This window comes from Mustela nivalis (genome assembly GCF_964662115.1).
Source record: "Mustela nivalis genome assembly, chromosome: 4".
NCBI lineage: Eukaryota > Metazoa > Chordata > Mammalia > Carnivora > Mustelidae > Mustela > Mustela nivalis.
Genome location: NC_139023.1, coordinates 51721269 through 51738716, shown reverse-complemented (window position 1 = coordinate 51738716; position 17448 = coordinate 51721269). Strand labels below are relative to the sequence as shown.

The window sequence follows — 17448 nt, the reverse complement described above, 5'->3', positions numbered from 1 at the left end:
CCCAACTTTGGGTGTAGAGATTACTTACATAAATAAAGGCCTCTCCTATTAAATAATTGCATTAACATTTATTTATTTTTAGTAACATTAAAATTCATTTTATTACATATTATTACTGCATATTGTTATATTATTGATATGCTAATATATTTTATTATTCACTTAATTTATTACATATTAATGAGAAAATGTCATTCAGAATATGTGGACCAATTGGATGCTTTTATCCTCAGTGCTTTTTATTGCCCTTACTGTGACATCAACAAAATTTCTATAATATTTAATAACAATTTATTAGGGATTCAATCTATTAGTATATTAGGCATTGTTTGTAAACATCAAACATCTTTTATTGTTTTCCACTGACTGATTAGAAACATAATTTTGTAATAAGGCTAAGCAAGATAGCCTTTAGGACACTAAGTGGGTTGTGTTCAAATGCCAACTCACTTTACTAGGCACATGGATGAAGTTGTTACTAATTTCCTTGTGCCTCAGTTATCTCATTTCTAAAATAGGGATAAGATGAGTCCCCTACTGGCCTTGTTAAAGCACTGAGGAAACATTCCAGAAACAAAAGAAAGGGCTTTGACAAACTCTTCTCCTAAGTAAATTTGTGCATTTCTCAATTTTGATTATCCCAGAAAATGTTTATGTCCAAGATCTTCAACACATAGTTTTGGTCTTTTCTTACTTTTCTTTCATTAACCCCTTGGAAACCGTTGTAGTGTTTATTATAATTTCTCTTTTCACTAACTAGCTCCCAAATTCTGCTGAGGTCTACAAGGAAAGATGGCTGTATTTTAATTTGATTGCTGTATTAACAATCCATGCAGTCTTTTCTTAAATGGTGTTAACTGCTAAGTACCTTACATTTTAACTACTAGTTTTCAGTGAAAATGTAACAACCTCTTTTTTTCTCTTTATCATATTCTCTTTAAAATTGCTTAGTGTTTTATTTCTCAGATATACATTGTTTTGAATGTTGTAAGTATAGCTTTCTGACATTTATTTGAATAATGAAGTCTGCCTGTAACACCTTTTCATGATAACCTTCTTATAGGTTTCTGTTTTGAATTTTTTTTCCTCTTAGTAGTAGATTTGTCTTTTGCCAGTTTTCAACAGCAAAGGAGAATTCAAAGATTGGCCACCAGCTGTTGGTATCTCCACTGTTTTAACATTGAAACTTGCAGGGATGAAACTTGACTTAGAATTCTTAGCCTTGGGGTGTCTGGGTGGCTCAGTCTGTTAAACGTCTGCCTTTGGCTCAGACCATGATCCCAGGGTCCTGAGATCAAATCCTGCATTGGGCTCTCCACCAGGCAGGAAGCCTGCTTCTCCCTCTCTCCCTTCTTGTGTTCCCTCTCTCAGTGTGTCTCTCTCTGCTAAATAAATAAAATCTTTTAAAAAATAAATAAATAAAATAAACTTAGAAGGAGGAAAAAAAACTTTAAAGGAAAAAAAGGAATTCTTAGCCTTCCTTCTGGTATCAGGTACAAGAGCTGCTTAAGATTTCCCTATTGGCCCAATGGGCTATAAAATAATTCTTGATCAGCACACTTGTACACTGTATACAGTATGCTGAATATAACTTATGTCTAAGAAAAGCTACCCAATTTGTCACTGTTGGTAGTTGGATGATATTATCCATATCCCTTAGGTATTTATTTTCTTCTCAGCTAAATTCATTTTCATCTTTCAATTTCTTTTAAAATTTTCTTTGCCTCATAGGAATGTAGCCCAAATACTCACTGGCCTTCTTGCACTTTATATCTTTATGTGATGACATGTCTTTTCCCCGTTTTTATGGATTTTGGCCCAATTTTTTTGACTCTCATCCAGCTTCTCTGTTCTGGTCTTTGGATTTTTTATATTTCTCACTCCTTTTTCCTTGTTACCATTTTGATCTCACTGTGTGTAAGAAAACTATACCAGCTCTAGTATTTCTATACCTTTTTGTACAGAAATCTCATTCCCATCACATTTAATATTTACTATAATATTTTTATGATTGACAGTACTCCAATTGTCTCATGAACAACAAACATCTATTTTTTTTAATATGATCCTAACGAAAACAATGATTTGTTGGGAAAATAATAGTTTCACATGGTAAATAAGATACATCTCCTAACTTGACCTCCCTTCAAGCTATTCGAGCCAAGCTTTAAAGCAAAAGTCCCAAATGAACAAACTATTAAATTATTTGCCTCTTAATCATTTTTTTTCCTTTTTATTTTTTAAATTTTAATTCCAGTATAGCTAACAATACAGTTGTTAATAATACAGTGATTCCACAGTTCTGTCCACTACTCGGTGCTCATCATAAGTATGCTTTTGATGCCTTTACGTATCCCCCCATTCCTCCACCCACCTCCTCTCTGGTAACTCTCAGTTTGCTGTCTGTAGTTAAGAGTCTGTTCTTCGGTTTGCCTCTATTTGTTCATTTGTTTTGTTTCATAAATTCCATGTATCAGTGAAATCACATGATATCTGTGTTTCTCTGACTGGTTTATCTCACTTAGCATTATACTGTCTAGATCCATCCGTGTTATTGCAAATGGCAAGATTTCGTTCTTTGTAATAGCTGAGAAGTATTCCATTGCATGTATAACCGTCTCTTCTTTATCCATTCCTTTACCGATGAACACCTGTGCTGCTTCCATCCATAGCAGGGCTATTGTAAATAATGCTAATAACCATCGGGGCACATATATCATTTTGAATTAGTGTCTTCGTGTTCTTTGGGTAAATAACCAGTAGTAGAATATTGGATCATATGGTAGTTCTATTTTTAACTTCTTGAGGAAACTCCATACTGTGTTTCACAGTGGCTACATCATTTTGCATTCCCAGGAACAGTTCATAAGAGTTCTTTTTTCTCCACATCCTTGTCAGTATTTGTTGTTTCTTGTCTTTTTAATCCTAGCCATTTTAATAGGTATGAGGTGGTATTTTATTGTGGTTTTAATTTGCATTTCCCTGATGATGAGTGATGTTGAGCATCTTTTCATGTGTCTGTTGGCCATCTGTATGTCTTCTTGGAGAAATGTCTGTTCCTGTCTTCAGTCCATTTCTTAACTGGATTATTTGGGGGTTTTTGGTGTTGAATTGTATAGGGTTTTTTGTTTGTTTTGTTTTGATTTTTGGTTGTTTGGTTTGGTTTGTTGTTTGTTTTTTGTTTTGTTTTATATTTTGGATACTAGCCCTTTATCTGATATGTCATTTGCAAATATCTTCTCCCATCCAGTAAGTTGCCTTTAGTTCTGTTGATAAAGGAAACATTTTATTTTTATATAGTCCCAATAGCTTATATTTCCTCTTGTTTCCCTTGCCTCAGGAGACATACCTAGAAAAATGTTGCTGTAACTGTTGTCAGGGTAATTGTAATTTTATGGTTTCGGGTCTCACATTTAGGTCCTTTATCCATTTTGAGTTTATTTTTGTGTATGGTATAAGAGAGCGGTCCAATTTCATTCTTTGGCATGTAGCTGTCCAGATTTTCCAGTATCATTTGCCAAAGAGACTCTCTTTTTCTCTTTGCATATTCTTTTCTCCTTTGTAAAAGATGAATGGATCATATAATCACAGGTTTGTTTCTGCGCTCTTTATTCTGTTCCGTCGATCTGTGTGTCTGTTTTTGTGCTGGTACCATACTGTTTTGATTACAGTAGCTTTGTAGTCTAGCTTGAAATCTGGGATTATGATACCTCCAGTTTTCTTCTTCCTTTTCAAGATTTCTTGAAAATCTTGGGTCTTTTGTGGTTCCAAACACATTTTAAGATTATCTGTTCTAGTTCTGTAAAAAATGCTGTTGGTTTTTTGATAGTAAAGATTACATTAAATCTGTAGATTGCTTGGGGTAACATGGCCATTTTCACAATATTTACTCTTTAATTCATGAGCATAGACTATCTTTTCATTTATGTTGTCTTCAGTTTCTTTCATCAGTGTTTTGTAGTTTTCAGAGTACAGGTTTTCACCTCTTCAGTTAAGTTTTTCCTAGATATTTTATTCTCTTTGCTGCAATTGCACATAGGACTGTTTTCTTAATTTCTCTTTCTTCTACTTCATTATTTAGCGTGTAGGAACCAACAGATGTCTGTATACTGATTTTGTATCCTGCAACCTTATGGAATTCATTTATCAGTTTTAATGGTTTTTTGGTGCTATCTTTAGGGGTTTTTTTATATATGATATCATGTCATCTGAAAATAGTGAAAATTTTACTTTTTCCTTACCAATTTGAATACCTTTTATTTCTTTCTCTTTTCTGATTACTATGGTTTAGGGCTTTCAGTACTACGCTGAATGAAAGTGGTGAGAATGGACATCCTTATCTTGCTCCTGACCTTACAGGAAAGGATCTCAGTTTTTCACCATTGAAAATGAAGTTAGCTGTGGGTTTTTCTTGGTTAGCCTTTATTATGTTGAGGTGTGCTCCCTCTAAACCAACTTTGTTGAGGGTTTTCATCATGAATGGATGTTGTAATTTGTCAGTTGCTTTTTTCTGCATCTCTTGAAATGGCCATATGGTTTTTACCCTTTCTTTTGTTGATGTGATGTATCATGCTGATTGCTATGCAAATATTGAGCCATCTTTGCATCCCAAGGATAAATCCCACTTGATCTTGGTGAATGATTTTTTTAGTAGATTCAGTTTGCTAACATTTGTTGAGGATTTTTGCATCCATGTTTATCAGAGGTATTGTCTTGTAGCTCTCTTTTTTTTTTTTTACTGTCTTTATCTTGTTTTGGTATCAGGGTAATGCTGACTTCAGAACAAATCTGGAAATTTCCCTCCCTCTTCTATTTTTTAAAATAGTTTGAGAAGGATAGGTATTAACACTTCCTTAAATGTTTGGTGGAATATACCTGTGAACCCAACTGGTTGTGGACTTGTTTGTTGGGATTTCTTGTTATTGTTATTTTTTGGTTTGTTTTTTGTTTTTTGTTTTTTTAATTTCTGATTCAATTTAATTGCTGGTAATTGGTCTGTTCAAATTCTCTATTTCTTCCTGATTCCATTTGGGAGGTTGTATATTTCTAGGAATTTATTCATTTCTTCCAAGTTTTCCAATTTATTGGTATATAGTTTCACATCTTATTTTCTTATAATCCTTTTTATTTCTGTGATATCAGTTCTTATTTCTTTTCTGTTTCTGATTTTGTTTGAGTCCTCTGTCTCTCTCTTTTTTCCTCTGAGAAGTTTCACTAAAGGTTTATCAATTTTATAGATTTTCCAAGAAGGAACTCCTTATTTCATTGATCTGTTCTATCATTGTTTAGTTTCTATTTCATTTTTTTCTCCTCTAATCTTTATTCCTTCTTTCTTTGGTTTGGAGTTTTATTTGTGTTTTTTTTTTTTTTTTCTTTTTCTAGCTCTTTTTGGTGTTAGGTTAGATTATTCATTTGAGATTTTCCCTTGCTTTTTGAGGAAGACCTGCATTGCTATAACCTTCCCTCTTAGGATAGCTTTTGCTCTGACCTGAAGATTTTGGACCTCAAGTTTTCATTTTCATTTGTCTCCATGTATTTTTTTTATTTCCTCTTTGATTTCTTGGTTGATTCATTCATCATTTAGTAGCATGTTACTATGTATTCGTGTTCTTTCCACATTTTTTCTTATAGTTTATTTCTAGTTTCAAACTTGCTCCTTAATTCTTTTATGGGCCCTCCACAATTTCTACGCATCCTACTTCCTTTTTGCATTTTAGTGGGCTCAAAATATAAAACTTCTTAGGTATTCAAAATTGCTATTTTGGGTTGCTCTTTGAAATAATACTTCATTCACCTCACTTTTATTAGTCTGGTGGCACGGGCAAATGATCATTCAACAAGTAACAGTTGGATTCAGCTTAATTGGACACCAAGCTTAGAACCTAGTAAAGCTGCTAGCACATAATAAGTATATGATATCTATTGTTAAATTAATCGGTTGAATGGTATTGCATTGAATATCCTGAAAAATGGCTGCCTTGATCTGCTCATGTGTGTTTCCAAAAGGCTTCTTTTCTCTTATTCCTGACCTTAAATAATACAATTATTGTTGCTTATCCTTTTTTAATTCCCTTACCTCTTTGACCCTGACAATACGGAATTTGCTTTTATTCTTTGATTTCTTAAAATGGTTTCTTCTTTAATTGATTTTCCTTTTACAAAGCGTCTGTATTCTGCACAAGTGAATTTTTTGTTATACTATGTAACTATACCTCTGGGATCTATACAAATGGAATGTCTCCTTATACAATATAGTGTCCAGCTTCATTTGTTTATTCACGTGAGGATTTCTTTCCTATATTGTAATACATCCCACCTCTCACTGACATCTTAAAAGGAAACAACAGCTTTTCCCTCACTCATATTCATTTCTCTTGTATTGTTATTTACTCCCTTTCCAAACAAAAATCATGTACTGCTGCCAAACATATTATTCAGATTCTTATTTCAACTTTTTCCTTTATATATTATGACATCCTTCATGTCCTTTCCAAAAAATTATTTTTCTCACATTTAGAAGAAATAAGATCATTACAGACAATATAAAAAATAAAGAAAAATATATAGATGCAAATTAAAATCAACTCTGAATATCATATTGCCTGCCATTCAGAGATTTTCTGCTTTTTCTGTATATATTTTTCTAAACAAAGTTAAGATCATACTATAATATACTACTTTATTATTTTTTTCAAATTTAACGTTATAACATCAACACTTTCATGTTATTAAATACTCTTCAAAATATGATTTTTTTCAGTGTGAAATATGCCTTTAACTAATATCTTTTTTGGAATTTGGAGACATTTTATTTGTGTCTATCTTTTCATTGTTATACATTATATCAGGACTAACATTTAGTGCATAAAATATTGTCTGTCTCTGATTATTTTCTTAAGCACCTAAGAGTGAAACTAAGTATAATTTTTAATAAATTTGATATATATTTATATTTATATAAATATAATTTATATATTTATAAATTTGATATATATTGCCGTATTATCCCCCTAAGGACTATAATTTCTATCTTTTCATAATTGTAGTTCCCTCCTTTGGGGCGTTAAAAGTAGATAGGCATCATTTCAAGCTTATTGTTAATAGCCAATATGATGAGCCAAAACACTGCTATTCATTTCACCCAGTTTGTTAATTATTCCATAATTTGTCCCCTTGATAATTTATTTCTTCATCTCACTCATCCAACAGTGATCACTCATCAATCCAATGTTACAGTGTCACTGCATTCTTAAATCAGTGCTAGGTGCCAGGGGTACTGAAGGCACTAAGCCATGTCCTTGCCCTTGGTGGCTACCCTTAGTGGCTGATCAGAGGTGGGTACCATGAGGATGAATTCCTGTTCATATTTTTGGGGAAAAGTACATTTCAAAAATATTTCTATAATATTAGTGATCATCTTCTTACATTACAGATCTTATATTTCCCAGGCATACACATTATGTAGCAGAAACCTTACCTTTATCTAGAGTCCTTTCACCTTTTACCAGTATGATAAGCCTAAAACTCATTCCTTTAGTGAGCAATGAATTCCTAGTGTTCTCTTTTGTTGCTGTAATATGCCCTCATTATGTATGAACCGTGTGTGTGTGTGTGGCAAAACATGGCAATTGAACAGTGGACACTTCTAAGAAAGAACAATAAAATTATGAATTGTGTTCATTTTTGTTATTTTTTAATATTTTTTAGTGCTTTCTTTCTTAAAAGATTTAGTTATTTTAGAGAGAGAACGTGGACGTGGGGAGGAGCAGAGGGAGGGGGAGACAGGGAATCTTAAGCAGACTCCCCACTGAGTGCAGAGCCCAACCCAGGGCTCGATCTTATGCCCCTGAGGTCACGAGCTGAGCTGAAATCAAGAGTTGGACGCTTAACTGACTGAGTGACCCCAGCGCCCCTGGTTTTTAGTGATTTTTAAACTTTCTGCTATGAGCGTATATATGATCTATAATCAGAAAAAAATGCATTTGCAAATTGAAGTTTGTTTACTCAGCTGTAGCTTTTATGATGTATGGAGTGCTTACTAACCTCCTGTATGCCTGGATACATATGTGATAGATCAATTTGTTATGCTGGCTTGATATCTAATTTTTTTCATTTAAATCATGTTTTTTCAGTGTTCTCTATGGAAATAAAATCACAGAACTCCCAAAAAGTTTATTCGAAGGACTGTTTTCCTTACAGTTACTGTAAGTATTTGGTGGTTTCTGATCCGTTGAACCAAGCATTGTATTTTAGTCAGTGTACCTCTCATGGTTTCATGGAGACTTCAAAAAGACTCAACCCCAAATGACATAGTTTAATGAGATGGAAAAGATTAGTCTGGTGCAGCTAATACTGATGACTGTTATTTATTTGAAGACACAGCACTTTGAAGTTGTTTCAAAACCTTTCTGTCCACCCTGTCACAAATGTAGGCTTCCTGGCTACTCTGTCATTAAAAGCTCGTGCTGTCCCTGCCCTTTGTGAAACCCTCTGTTTTGATTTCACAATAGTTGGGAAGGAGAGTTACGTACTGATAGGTTTATCCGTGTTTGTCGAAAGCAGCCACAGGAGGGACAAGGCTGGGATGCTGTGCCCCGAACCCAGAGGTGGTTGCCGAGGGCCAGAACACAGAAGGAGCACTTCAACTGGTGTCTACTCAGAAACTAATCTGTCAATGCCTGGCCTGTGTCTTCTAAAAACCATTCTGCTTAGACAGTAGCTACCAATCCTTTGTCTCAAAAGAAGAATGTACTATACACATATGTATAAAAACAGAACCTGACCACAAGTATTTTAGTGAATGCTCATATAAAAAAGGAATTGAAAAAAAAATGCCATCTTAGATCATCAAATTCTCTTCACATCAACAAACATACACAGAGTTCTTCATTTGGGGTTGCTGTGGATACAAAGATGAGTGTGATACACTGTCTTCTCTCAACTAGTTCATAGTCAGTCTGCCTTAAAATTCTCAAGTTTAAAATGTTATTTTCTCTTTTGGTGTATACATTTCTTGGTGTTGGGGTTTCTATTATCGATTTGGCAAAAACTTACTCCTAATCCCACAGATTTCCCAAATGTATATCTTTTTCCTTACTGGATAAATGTATGTTATAATTATATCCTAGTATTCATGTTTTAAATTTTCATCATTATCCAGAAATGTATTTAAATCCCAACCCAGTTTTCATACACAACACACACAGATGCACACAAATGAAGCAAATTGCTAACAAGACGATATTTACCCTTACTATGTATAATACTCTTCATTTTATTGCATTCTCTGTCTCTCTCTGATCTTTCTCTTTCTATATCTTCAGTTTTGTACAACCCAATAAATTGATTTTACAACAGACCCGTAAGTTATGAAAAATACTGATCTTTAGGACGTAATGTCTTTATTTGGGTTTCAAATTATTTTTTAACTCTTGAGGTGAGCTCAGCAAATATTGTTTCTGATCTTTAATAGAATGACTATACATTATACACATTATAGGTATAGCCAGATGCTGTAGGCCAGGAAGGCCTGTGTTTTATTTGCTTCTCTGTCATTCTTCTACATTCTCCTAGCACTATTATCCTTGCCATTTACTTGCAATCTCTTGCTATCACTGGCCTGTCTAGTACTAACATTTAAGTAGCACCTTCTTTTTTCCTTCCACACATACTTACTGGTGACTGGTGTAACAACCAGGGTAATAAACCATGGGATCTGTATGCAGGTGAATCTTCCTTAAAAAGCTATCTTTGTCCCTCAGTCTAATATTTTATCTCTAGATTAAGGCCTATTCCTAAACCTGTCAGGGCTAAAGCAACACAATTTTCTCTTTCTGGCTAGCTGAGAACTTGGCTAAGCATCTTAGATTTGCTTGAACAGATGAGGTACTGGGGAAAAGAAGTAGGTTCATGCAAGAAGCAAAGGAAAGTAGAGCGTGCAACACTTTTTCTCCTACTTTGCAGACCACATCATTTAAAGTAAGTACAAAATCCTCAAAACAGCACCTTCTTCAATTGTCTTCAGTGCTCCCCACTTTTTCCTTCTCCTTATTTCTGCTCTCTGCCTCCGTCAGTTAGCTGACAGATTAGGGAACATCGTCAGTGTGATCTGTGTTGTGGCACAGAATGGAGAAATGGGATTACCAGTCTATACCTGAAACCAGTTCCTGAGCTTTTAAGAAACTATTTTGAGGACCGCAGAGAAGGCCAAAAAGTCAAGTCCTAAAGGGAGGTTAAAGAAAAAGAGAAAAGAATTACCTCGAGGAAGTCACAGCTTTGCATGTGTGTGGATACCTAAAAAAAAAAAAAAAGTAAGGCAGAAGAAATATCCTATATTAATTAAAAGTAGAGATTCTTGGTGGCCAAAAAGAAAATCATTTTTCAGTATGTTGAATAAGAAGGCATACAAACCTAAACAACAGAGCACGTATTTTTTGAGGTACTATTTGTTCAAGCCTTAAGTATCCAAGCAGTAAAGCAAATGCTAATAGAGAAGAAAGTATCAGAAAATGTTCTCTGCCCACGGAGAGCACTAATCCACCTTTGGGCAAACATGTAGGCTTATAGAAAGGAGGTGTGAAGATTAAGTAGCCCTGAATAACTTCCTTGGGGACCTAGAGGAAGAAATACTTGACTTGGGTGGAAGCTTCTGGAAAAGGTGAGCTTCCCGTGCAGCCATGATGGGACAGAGCATTAAAGAAGGTGGAGGGCAGGGCAAGTGTATTCCCAAAGGGAGTCCAACATGCATAAAAGCTCAGACATGGTCCCATATAACCTACAAGAATGGCATTTGCCAAAGTATGATCTGTAAACCACAGTTCCATAGAATATTGAAATGGATTATTGATAGCATGTTGGGGGAAAAAAATGGGTTTCTGGCATATTTTGTTAAGCAAAGTTAAATGAATATCTATAATGCAGGACCAGGGCCTTTAATAGGGTTATGCACTGTGTCACTCCCCAAGAGGATCCTAAAGCATTCATTCAACAACATATTTATGGAGCTCCTTGTATGTGCTAGGCACAAGTGAGAATGCCTGTCTTGAGGAAACAGAAATGACAGCAATAACGTAATAAATAAACCATAGGCAACAGAGAGAAATATGTATTTAAGAAAATAGAAGAAATAAACAGATCATAACAAAGAAATTGAGTGTGCTAGAGGGTGAGGTGGGGCAACCACAGGCGACTGTATTGAAGAGAGAGGTCAGGGTAGGCTGAACTGAGAAGATAAGATGGCAACAGACTCAAAGAAGAAGAGTCAGACAGCAGGGAAGAAAACATTCTACGAAGAGATCCCCAACAAGGAGACTGAAGCTGAAGTATCCAGGGGAGAGAACTTGGAGGTCATGGAGTTCAGAAAGGGGTGCTAATGGTCCTACTGTGTGTTGAGGCAATTTGTCAGGATGTTGGCTTCACTCAGAACGATTTGAGAGTTACTGCCTGGCTTTGAGAGAAAGTGATCTGTGTTTTAAAAGGCTCACTCCGGCTTCAGTTTTGAAAATTGCCTGAACTGCTTCTCAGAGCAGCTAGAGAGATTAATGCTCTATGACATTTTTTTATGGTGTCCTTGACAGATGTTAGGTCTCACTCACCTTTGTCCACTGCCTTACCTCTTCATCTTCCAGAGAATATGTTGAATAATTTTTATTGAATAAATGTGTAAGTACCACTAGATGTAGACATTCATTAAACCACATGACCCTTGCTTTATCTGGCATATCTTCCACCTGTGATACCTAAATTATTCCAGTTAAAATGTTAGTACTAAGGTTCAGAGAAATGTTTTCTTGGTTTCTTGTATTTCTCAAGAAGGACAGAATCTTGAAGGTGGGTTAACGAGATGCTACACTTTAATTCTACAACTATTTGATCAAACAGATTATTGAATGCCAACAAGATAAACTGCCTTCGGGTAGATGCTTTTCAGGATCTGCACAACTTGAACCTTCTCTCCTTGTACGACAACAAGCTTCAGACCATTGCCAAGGGGACTTTTTCACCTCTCCGGGCCATTCAAACCATGTATGTATATATGGCTTGGATCCAATACGATGACTGCTGTCTTCACTGTGAATTTGAGAGTTGAGTTCATAGCAAGTCATGTGTAAAAGTATTCTGTCTGTGTTTCTGAAAGGCATTTGGCCCAGAACCCCTTTATTTGTGATTGCCATCTCAAGTGGCTGGCGGATTATCTCCATACCAACCCCATTGAGACCAGTGGTGCCCGCTGCACCAGCCCCCGGCGTCTGGCAAACAAAAGAATCGGACAAATCAAAAGCAAGAAATTCCGTTGTTCAGGTAATTTCTTACTTCATGTGAGATACTTCGCCTGTGTTACCAAAACAGTGGTTATGGAGACCTAGAGACAGCTGGTCTTCAGATGAATTACCAAACATTGTAGAATATACTTCTTTTTCTTCTGTCTAGTTACAAAATAAAGAGAGCCGTAGATACCATTCATATACCACTCGTATATGTAATATTTTTAACACTATATCCAACATAACAAATAGGCTACCAGCCACCAGAAAAAGATGCCTGGATACTTCATACTGTATTTTTAGGGTTCAACCTAAACAGGGGCCTTTTAGCAAGCTCAGAATCCTTTTTATGTCTGTTAAGTCTCATGTCTGTTGTATTATTCTCCATTGAGAAACTTAAGGTAATAAATCCTGTTCTCATTTCTTCAGAAAGTGAACTGAGACTTGGTAGTGTGATTTGATCTGGCTCGGAAGTCGGGGGGGGGGGGTTCCCGATCCCTTGCTCCCTTGCTTCGCACACTAAATGTGTTTACTTACTTTTCACCCTCTTATTTTAAATAGGGATGTGAGGATAATTTTTTTTTCTACCAAGAGGCCATCTTTTAGGATTTTGGGAGTAGTGTATATAAAAAGCCAAATATAGATCCATTGAGTTACTATTATATAAAAGGCTTACTTTATTGAAGTTTACTATTTGCTTTGGTCTCATCTCTTCTATGTTCTTATGCTAAAATATATTCTGTATGTTTTGAGTAGTATGCCGTCTAACCATTTCCAGGGTATTTCACATTCGGCAGTTAATTCATACTAAAAAGCTAATATCAAAACAAAGCTGTTTATTGTCCATGGTCCTAGAGACATTTACTACTCACTGTACATTATTGTACTTCAGCCACTGCTGTGAATATAATTCACTTAATTATCTATAGTACCTCTAGTCCCTTCTTAATCTAATATAACTCATATCTCTGCTTGCTGACATTCAGGTGCATCTTCTATTTTTTTTTTCTCTTTTTTTTTATTTAGCTAAAGAACAGTATTTCATTCCAGGTAGGTTTTGCTCGGTAGTAGGACTAATGGCAGACACCCTTTCCTCACCTTATAAAATATAGCTTCTGAAACTTTGATATGCATGTGTTTGAAAGTACAGTGGATACTCTGTAGATAGATTGACTTCTGCATAGATCACTTGTAGCTGTTTCCTGAAAATCTGACCTTTGCATGCAGCTTCTGATGTTAGACATATGTATTATTAAACCCCCATCTTTTTTTTCCTCTCTCACTTTGGCACATTATCTAAAATTTCTCACAGTAGCTAAAATATCTGAACCTATAGCCTTCTACTTAAATCATTTTCTCTCCTTATGTTGTATATCTGATCTTTCAACCTGTTTTTAAAATATAGCTTATTGAGCTGGTTTTAAAGACAGACCTTTTTTGTTGTCAAAGAGCCAGTTCTATATGAAATCAGTTAAAAACACATAGAATTCTTTTGTCAACCATGAAATTTACTTTTTTAACATAAGTCTTTGTACTAAAAAAGTGCCCCCTTTTCACTTTATTTTGCTTTACTGTTGTTTCACTTTTCACATAAAAAAGCAACTTCCTGCTTGTTGACTTGCAATTGTACATTGTGAGTCAATGTTGTTACAGACCTGGAGTGACAGAGTAACTCCACAAAAACAATACTGACAGACATCCTGAAAGCCTCAGATGTTCCAGGGCACTAAATGTCTTGAATAATTTAAGCAGATGAATAAAATATTTTTTAGAAAAGTAATTGAAATGTTTTACCACTACAATCTTAACACTGTCAAGGCTGATGATTCTGGAACTAGCTCTTTGAAATATGTTTATTTTTTCCTTGCCTGCCAATTGTGTAAAATGCCTCTTGACTTGTTTGTTTTAAACCATTGTATAAAAGTATATGTTAGTAATTGATTGGCTACATTTACCATCTCCTGGGGATATCCTAGACTATCATATATTTTAACAGCTACCAATAAGAAGATATTCTATACGGTGTTAGTTTGCAAAAACCTTACTGGTTTTTAAAGAAGAGTTCTGGGTTCGGTCTTTATTTTAAGGAGATATGTGTTATTTGCCATTATTTAATTATAATTTGAATAATTTTATGTGTATAACAGATTTTGTTTTACTTCTTATTTTGAGCTTGAATGATCAATAATAGTTATATATTACACAGGCTGCATAGGAAGTAACATGTTGAATAGAACAGTTGATTGGCCTTCATAGGGAATCTTTAAAATTCATTATCTTTACCTCACTATTAAGCAGAAAGTCATCTGATAGCCATTACTTAACCCAGAAAAAAGCCATATTCTAAACACCACAACACCTGTAGGATAAAACTTTAATATTAGTAAAATTTTCAAATTGTGGTAGTTAATAGAACTGTTAGCAAATTATTCAATCTATTACACTTAAATATACTTTATTAGTAATTTATAAATCAATATTTCTGATTCATAAATTAAAAATCCAATGTCCAAATGTTTTCATAAATTCTTATACAGTTTTGCCTATTTATTGACAGCAGTCAAAATAGGTTTTTTTGGAAATACATTGTATATGTGATATCATGGCTTAATTGTCAATAATTTATGATCATTCAGTTTACATTAAAGCAATAGCAACAGAAGTCAGGACTTGGAAGAATTCTTTGGTCTTCTCTCCTTTTTTCCCCTAGATTATATTAAATTCCCTAGCTTATCTATTGAGTCTCCATAAGAGAAACATCATTTGTCATTTCATTGAATGCAGACTATTTTAAATATAAGATACCTAATGTACTTGTCATTTAGCCCTCTGTTCCCAGTATTTCTTCATTTCACTTTTAAAATGAAAACTACAGGAAAACAGTTCCATAGTAAATGCCCTGGCATTAATTGCCAAATCTAATGAAACGATCATACTCAGCTTTGCAATTGTATGAGGTTCTGATTTCATTTCCACTAAGTGACACTATGTATAAGTTGGAAAGGTCATTAAAAAGCATGTAAGCCACCACATAAGGCTTAATCCAGATGTATTTGCTTTTGAAGATCTCCGTGATTTGTTTTTCACTTACGTTTGCATGTTTACTTGCCTACTACCATTCTATATGGCATTCTAGATATTATAGTAATAACTCAACAGAAAATCTATCTTGCAGAGAGCTCATCACTTTAAAGGAATCGACAAGAACTTAATTTGTGCTGTGCATCTCGTATGCCATTGCTTTTCCTGTAAGAGCACTGTGCTTCAAAAAAGTACCACAATCGTTTGCAAAGCATGATGATGGCTGTCATACTATGCCATCCCCCTATAATTGCCATAGTAAGGAAAGAAGGAAGAGACCTTCGGTAGTTTTATATATGTTGAATAATCTTAATTGAGATTACTCTTTCTTTCCTCCTTGGTGATTTTTACTTTTGCAGGAATTCACCATTTTGGCTGTAAGTAAAAGTGTCTGATCTGAAACATAATGTCCTCCCTTTTCAATCCTGATGTACCTTCTTCTAGTCTCGGTCTTTTGCGCCTTTTTTTTTTTTTTTTTCAAGAAGAAACTACAGATCTTTTGAGCTTCTCTGTTGTCCTTGTAGCTCACCTTCAACTTCTTCCTGGATGTTGTTCCCGAAAGCTGTTGTTTCCATTCTGCAGTTCTGAGGAACAGTGGAGGCACCTTTCAGTGTAGCCCCTTCTTTGTGTTTCCAGGAAATCTTCGGTAGTAATACTCTTACTATGGTCATAAACATTCTGCGGGAAGAATGCATGTCATGTAAACAGTATTACGTTTCCAGAACGTCTGTAGCTTTTTCTCCTGCTTCCCTTCATCTTTCCTCTCGGTCTTACCCTTGGCCTAGTGGATGGTGTAGTGATTATGTCGCGAGATTTTCTGTTGTGCTTGATCTAACCATGTGGTTGCCAGGTATGAGTAAAACATGGTTCCGTCAAGCACCATGGAACGTCACGCAGCTTTCTACAGCATGACAAGCTGCTGAGGCTTAAATCAGGATTTACTTGTCTCCTTTTATAAAATCAAAATGAAAAAAGAGGGCTTTTTTAGGCGTTTCTGAAGATTATGTGAGAGGGAGAGAATAATATAAGACCATAGAAAAATTAAAAACCTGAGTACATCTATTTGCCTTGAAAGCCCTAATTTAAAATGATATATAGGAATATGTTTCTTACTGGATACATTTTAAATTCCTGACTCAGAGAAAAAAATAAACTTTGTAACAATTAATAGCCATTGTATGATTAGCTGTCAACTAGGCTAGAATGGCTCATAACTGGATCAGCAGAAAGTACAGCTGTGAAAAGCTCATCTCTATTAATGTTTTCCTGTCCTGTGAATCTGGTTACTCTTTTTTCCAGCAAATTCCAAGCCCTTGTTTTAACCCTCTCCTGACATCCATTGACCAAAAATTCCCCAAGTTGTCTCCCTGCTGCATAATCTATAGTTATCTTACTATTTTTCTTCCTACAAATTAACAACTGTTCTAACCTTTAGACTCAGTATCTTTTTTTTTTTTTCCCCTTGAATCCTCAATAGGCACAGAAGATTATCGATCAAAATTAAGTGGGGACTGCTTTGCAGATTTGGCTTGCCCTGAAAAGTGCCGCTGTGAAGGAACCACAGTAGATTGCTCCAATCAAAAACTCATCAAAATCCCCGACCACATTCCCCAGTATACTGCAGAGCTGTGAGTTCATCTCCCAACAAAATCTGGGTTGGGAGGGAGGGAATGAAAACAGCATAGCATTGCAATTTTTTTCTTTCCCTTTTATTTTCAAGAATTACATTGATTTTAATTAACGCACATGATCATAACTCTTCTTTGTACAAAGATATATTAGAGGCTATCTTACTTCATCTTTCTGGTCCAAGACATGACTACAGAAATTAATTTACCTCTCAAAAAGTCAGTTAGTTTTTAATAATGCTAATAATAAGAGCATTCCTTTGATATTTGTTTCTTGGGTGTTATTTATGCCTGCACCCATTTCTAAACATGTAATAGATTTCTAAGGTATACAGTCTTTTGCAGCAACTACAAAAAAGTAGTTGGAGAGTCACCATTTTGAATCTCTGTTAATTATGAATTCAGTCAGAGAGACTTTATTGGCTTTATTATCTCACTGACTCGAAAGTGGAAGGATTCCGTGATTATGGAGTATT

At 35.0% G+C, this 17448-nt stretch overlaps 1 protein-coding gene across 2 annotated transcripts in view; it reads left to right on the top strand.

Annotated features, from left to right (window-relative positions):
- The window catches only part of SLIT2 (slit guidance ligand 2), a 356666-nt gene that overhangs the window by 260088 nt on the left and 79130 nt on the right, over positions 1–17448 (top strand). Inside the window, exons 12-16 of one of the 2 annotated variants that reach the window (XM_082728506.1) lie at positions 8133–8204; positions 11881–12024; positions 12137–12300; positions 13290–13313; positions 16822–16972. In XM_082728506.1, coding sequence (XP_082584632.1) covers positions 8133–8204; positions 11881–12024; positions 12137–12300; positions 13290–13313; positions 16822–16972 — 555 coding nt within the window. The remainder of the gene's footprint in view (positions 1–8132; positions 8205–11880; positions 12025–12136; positions 12301–13289; positions 13314–16821; positions 16973–17448) is intronic. The other variant, XM_082728507.1, reaches the window with a different exon arrangement.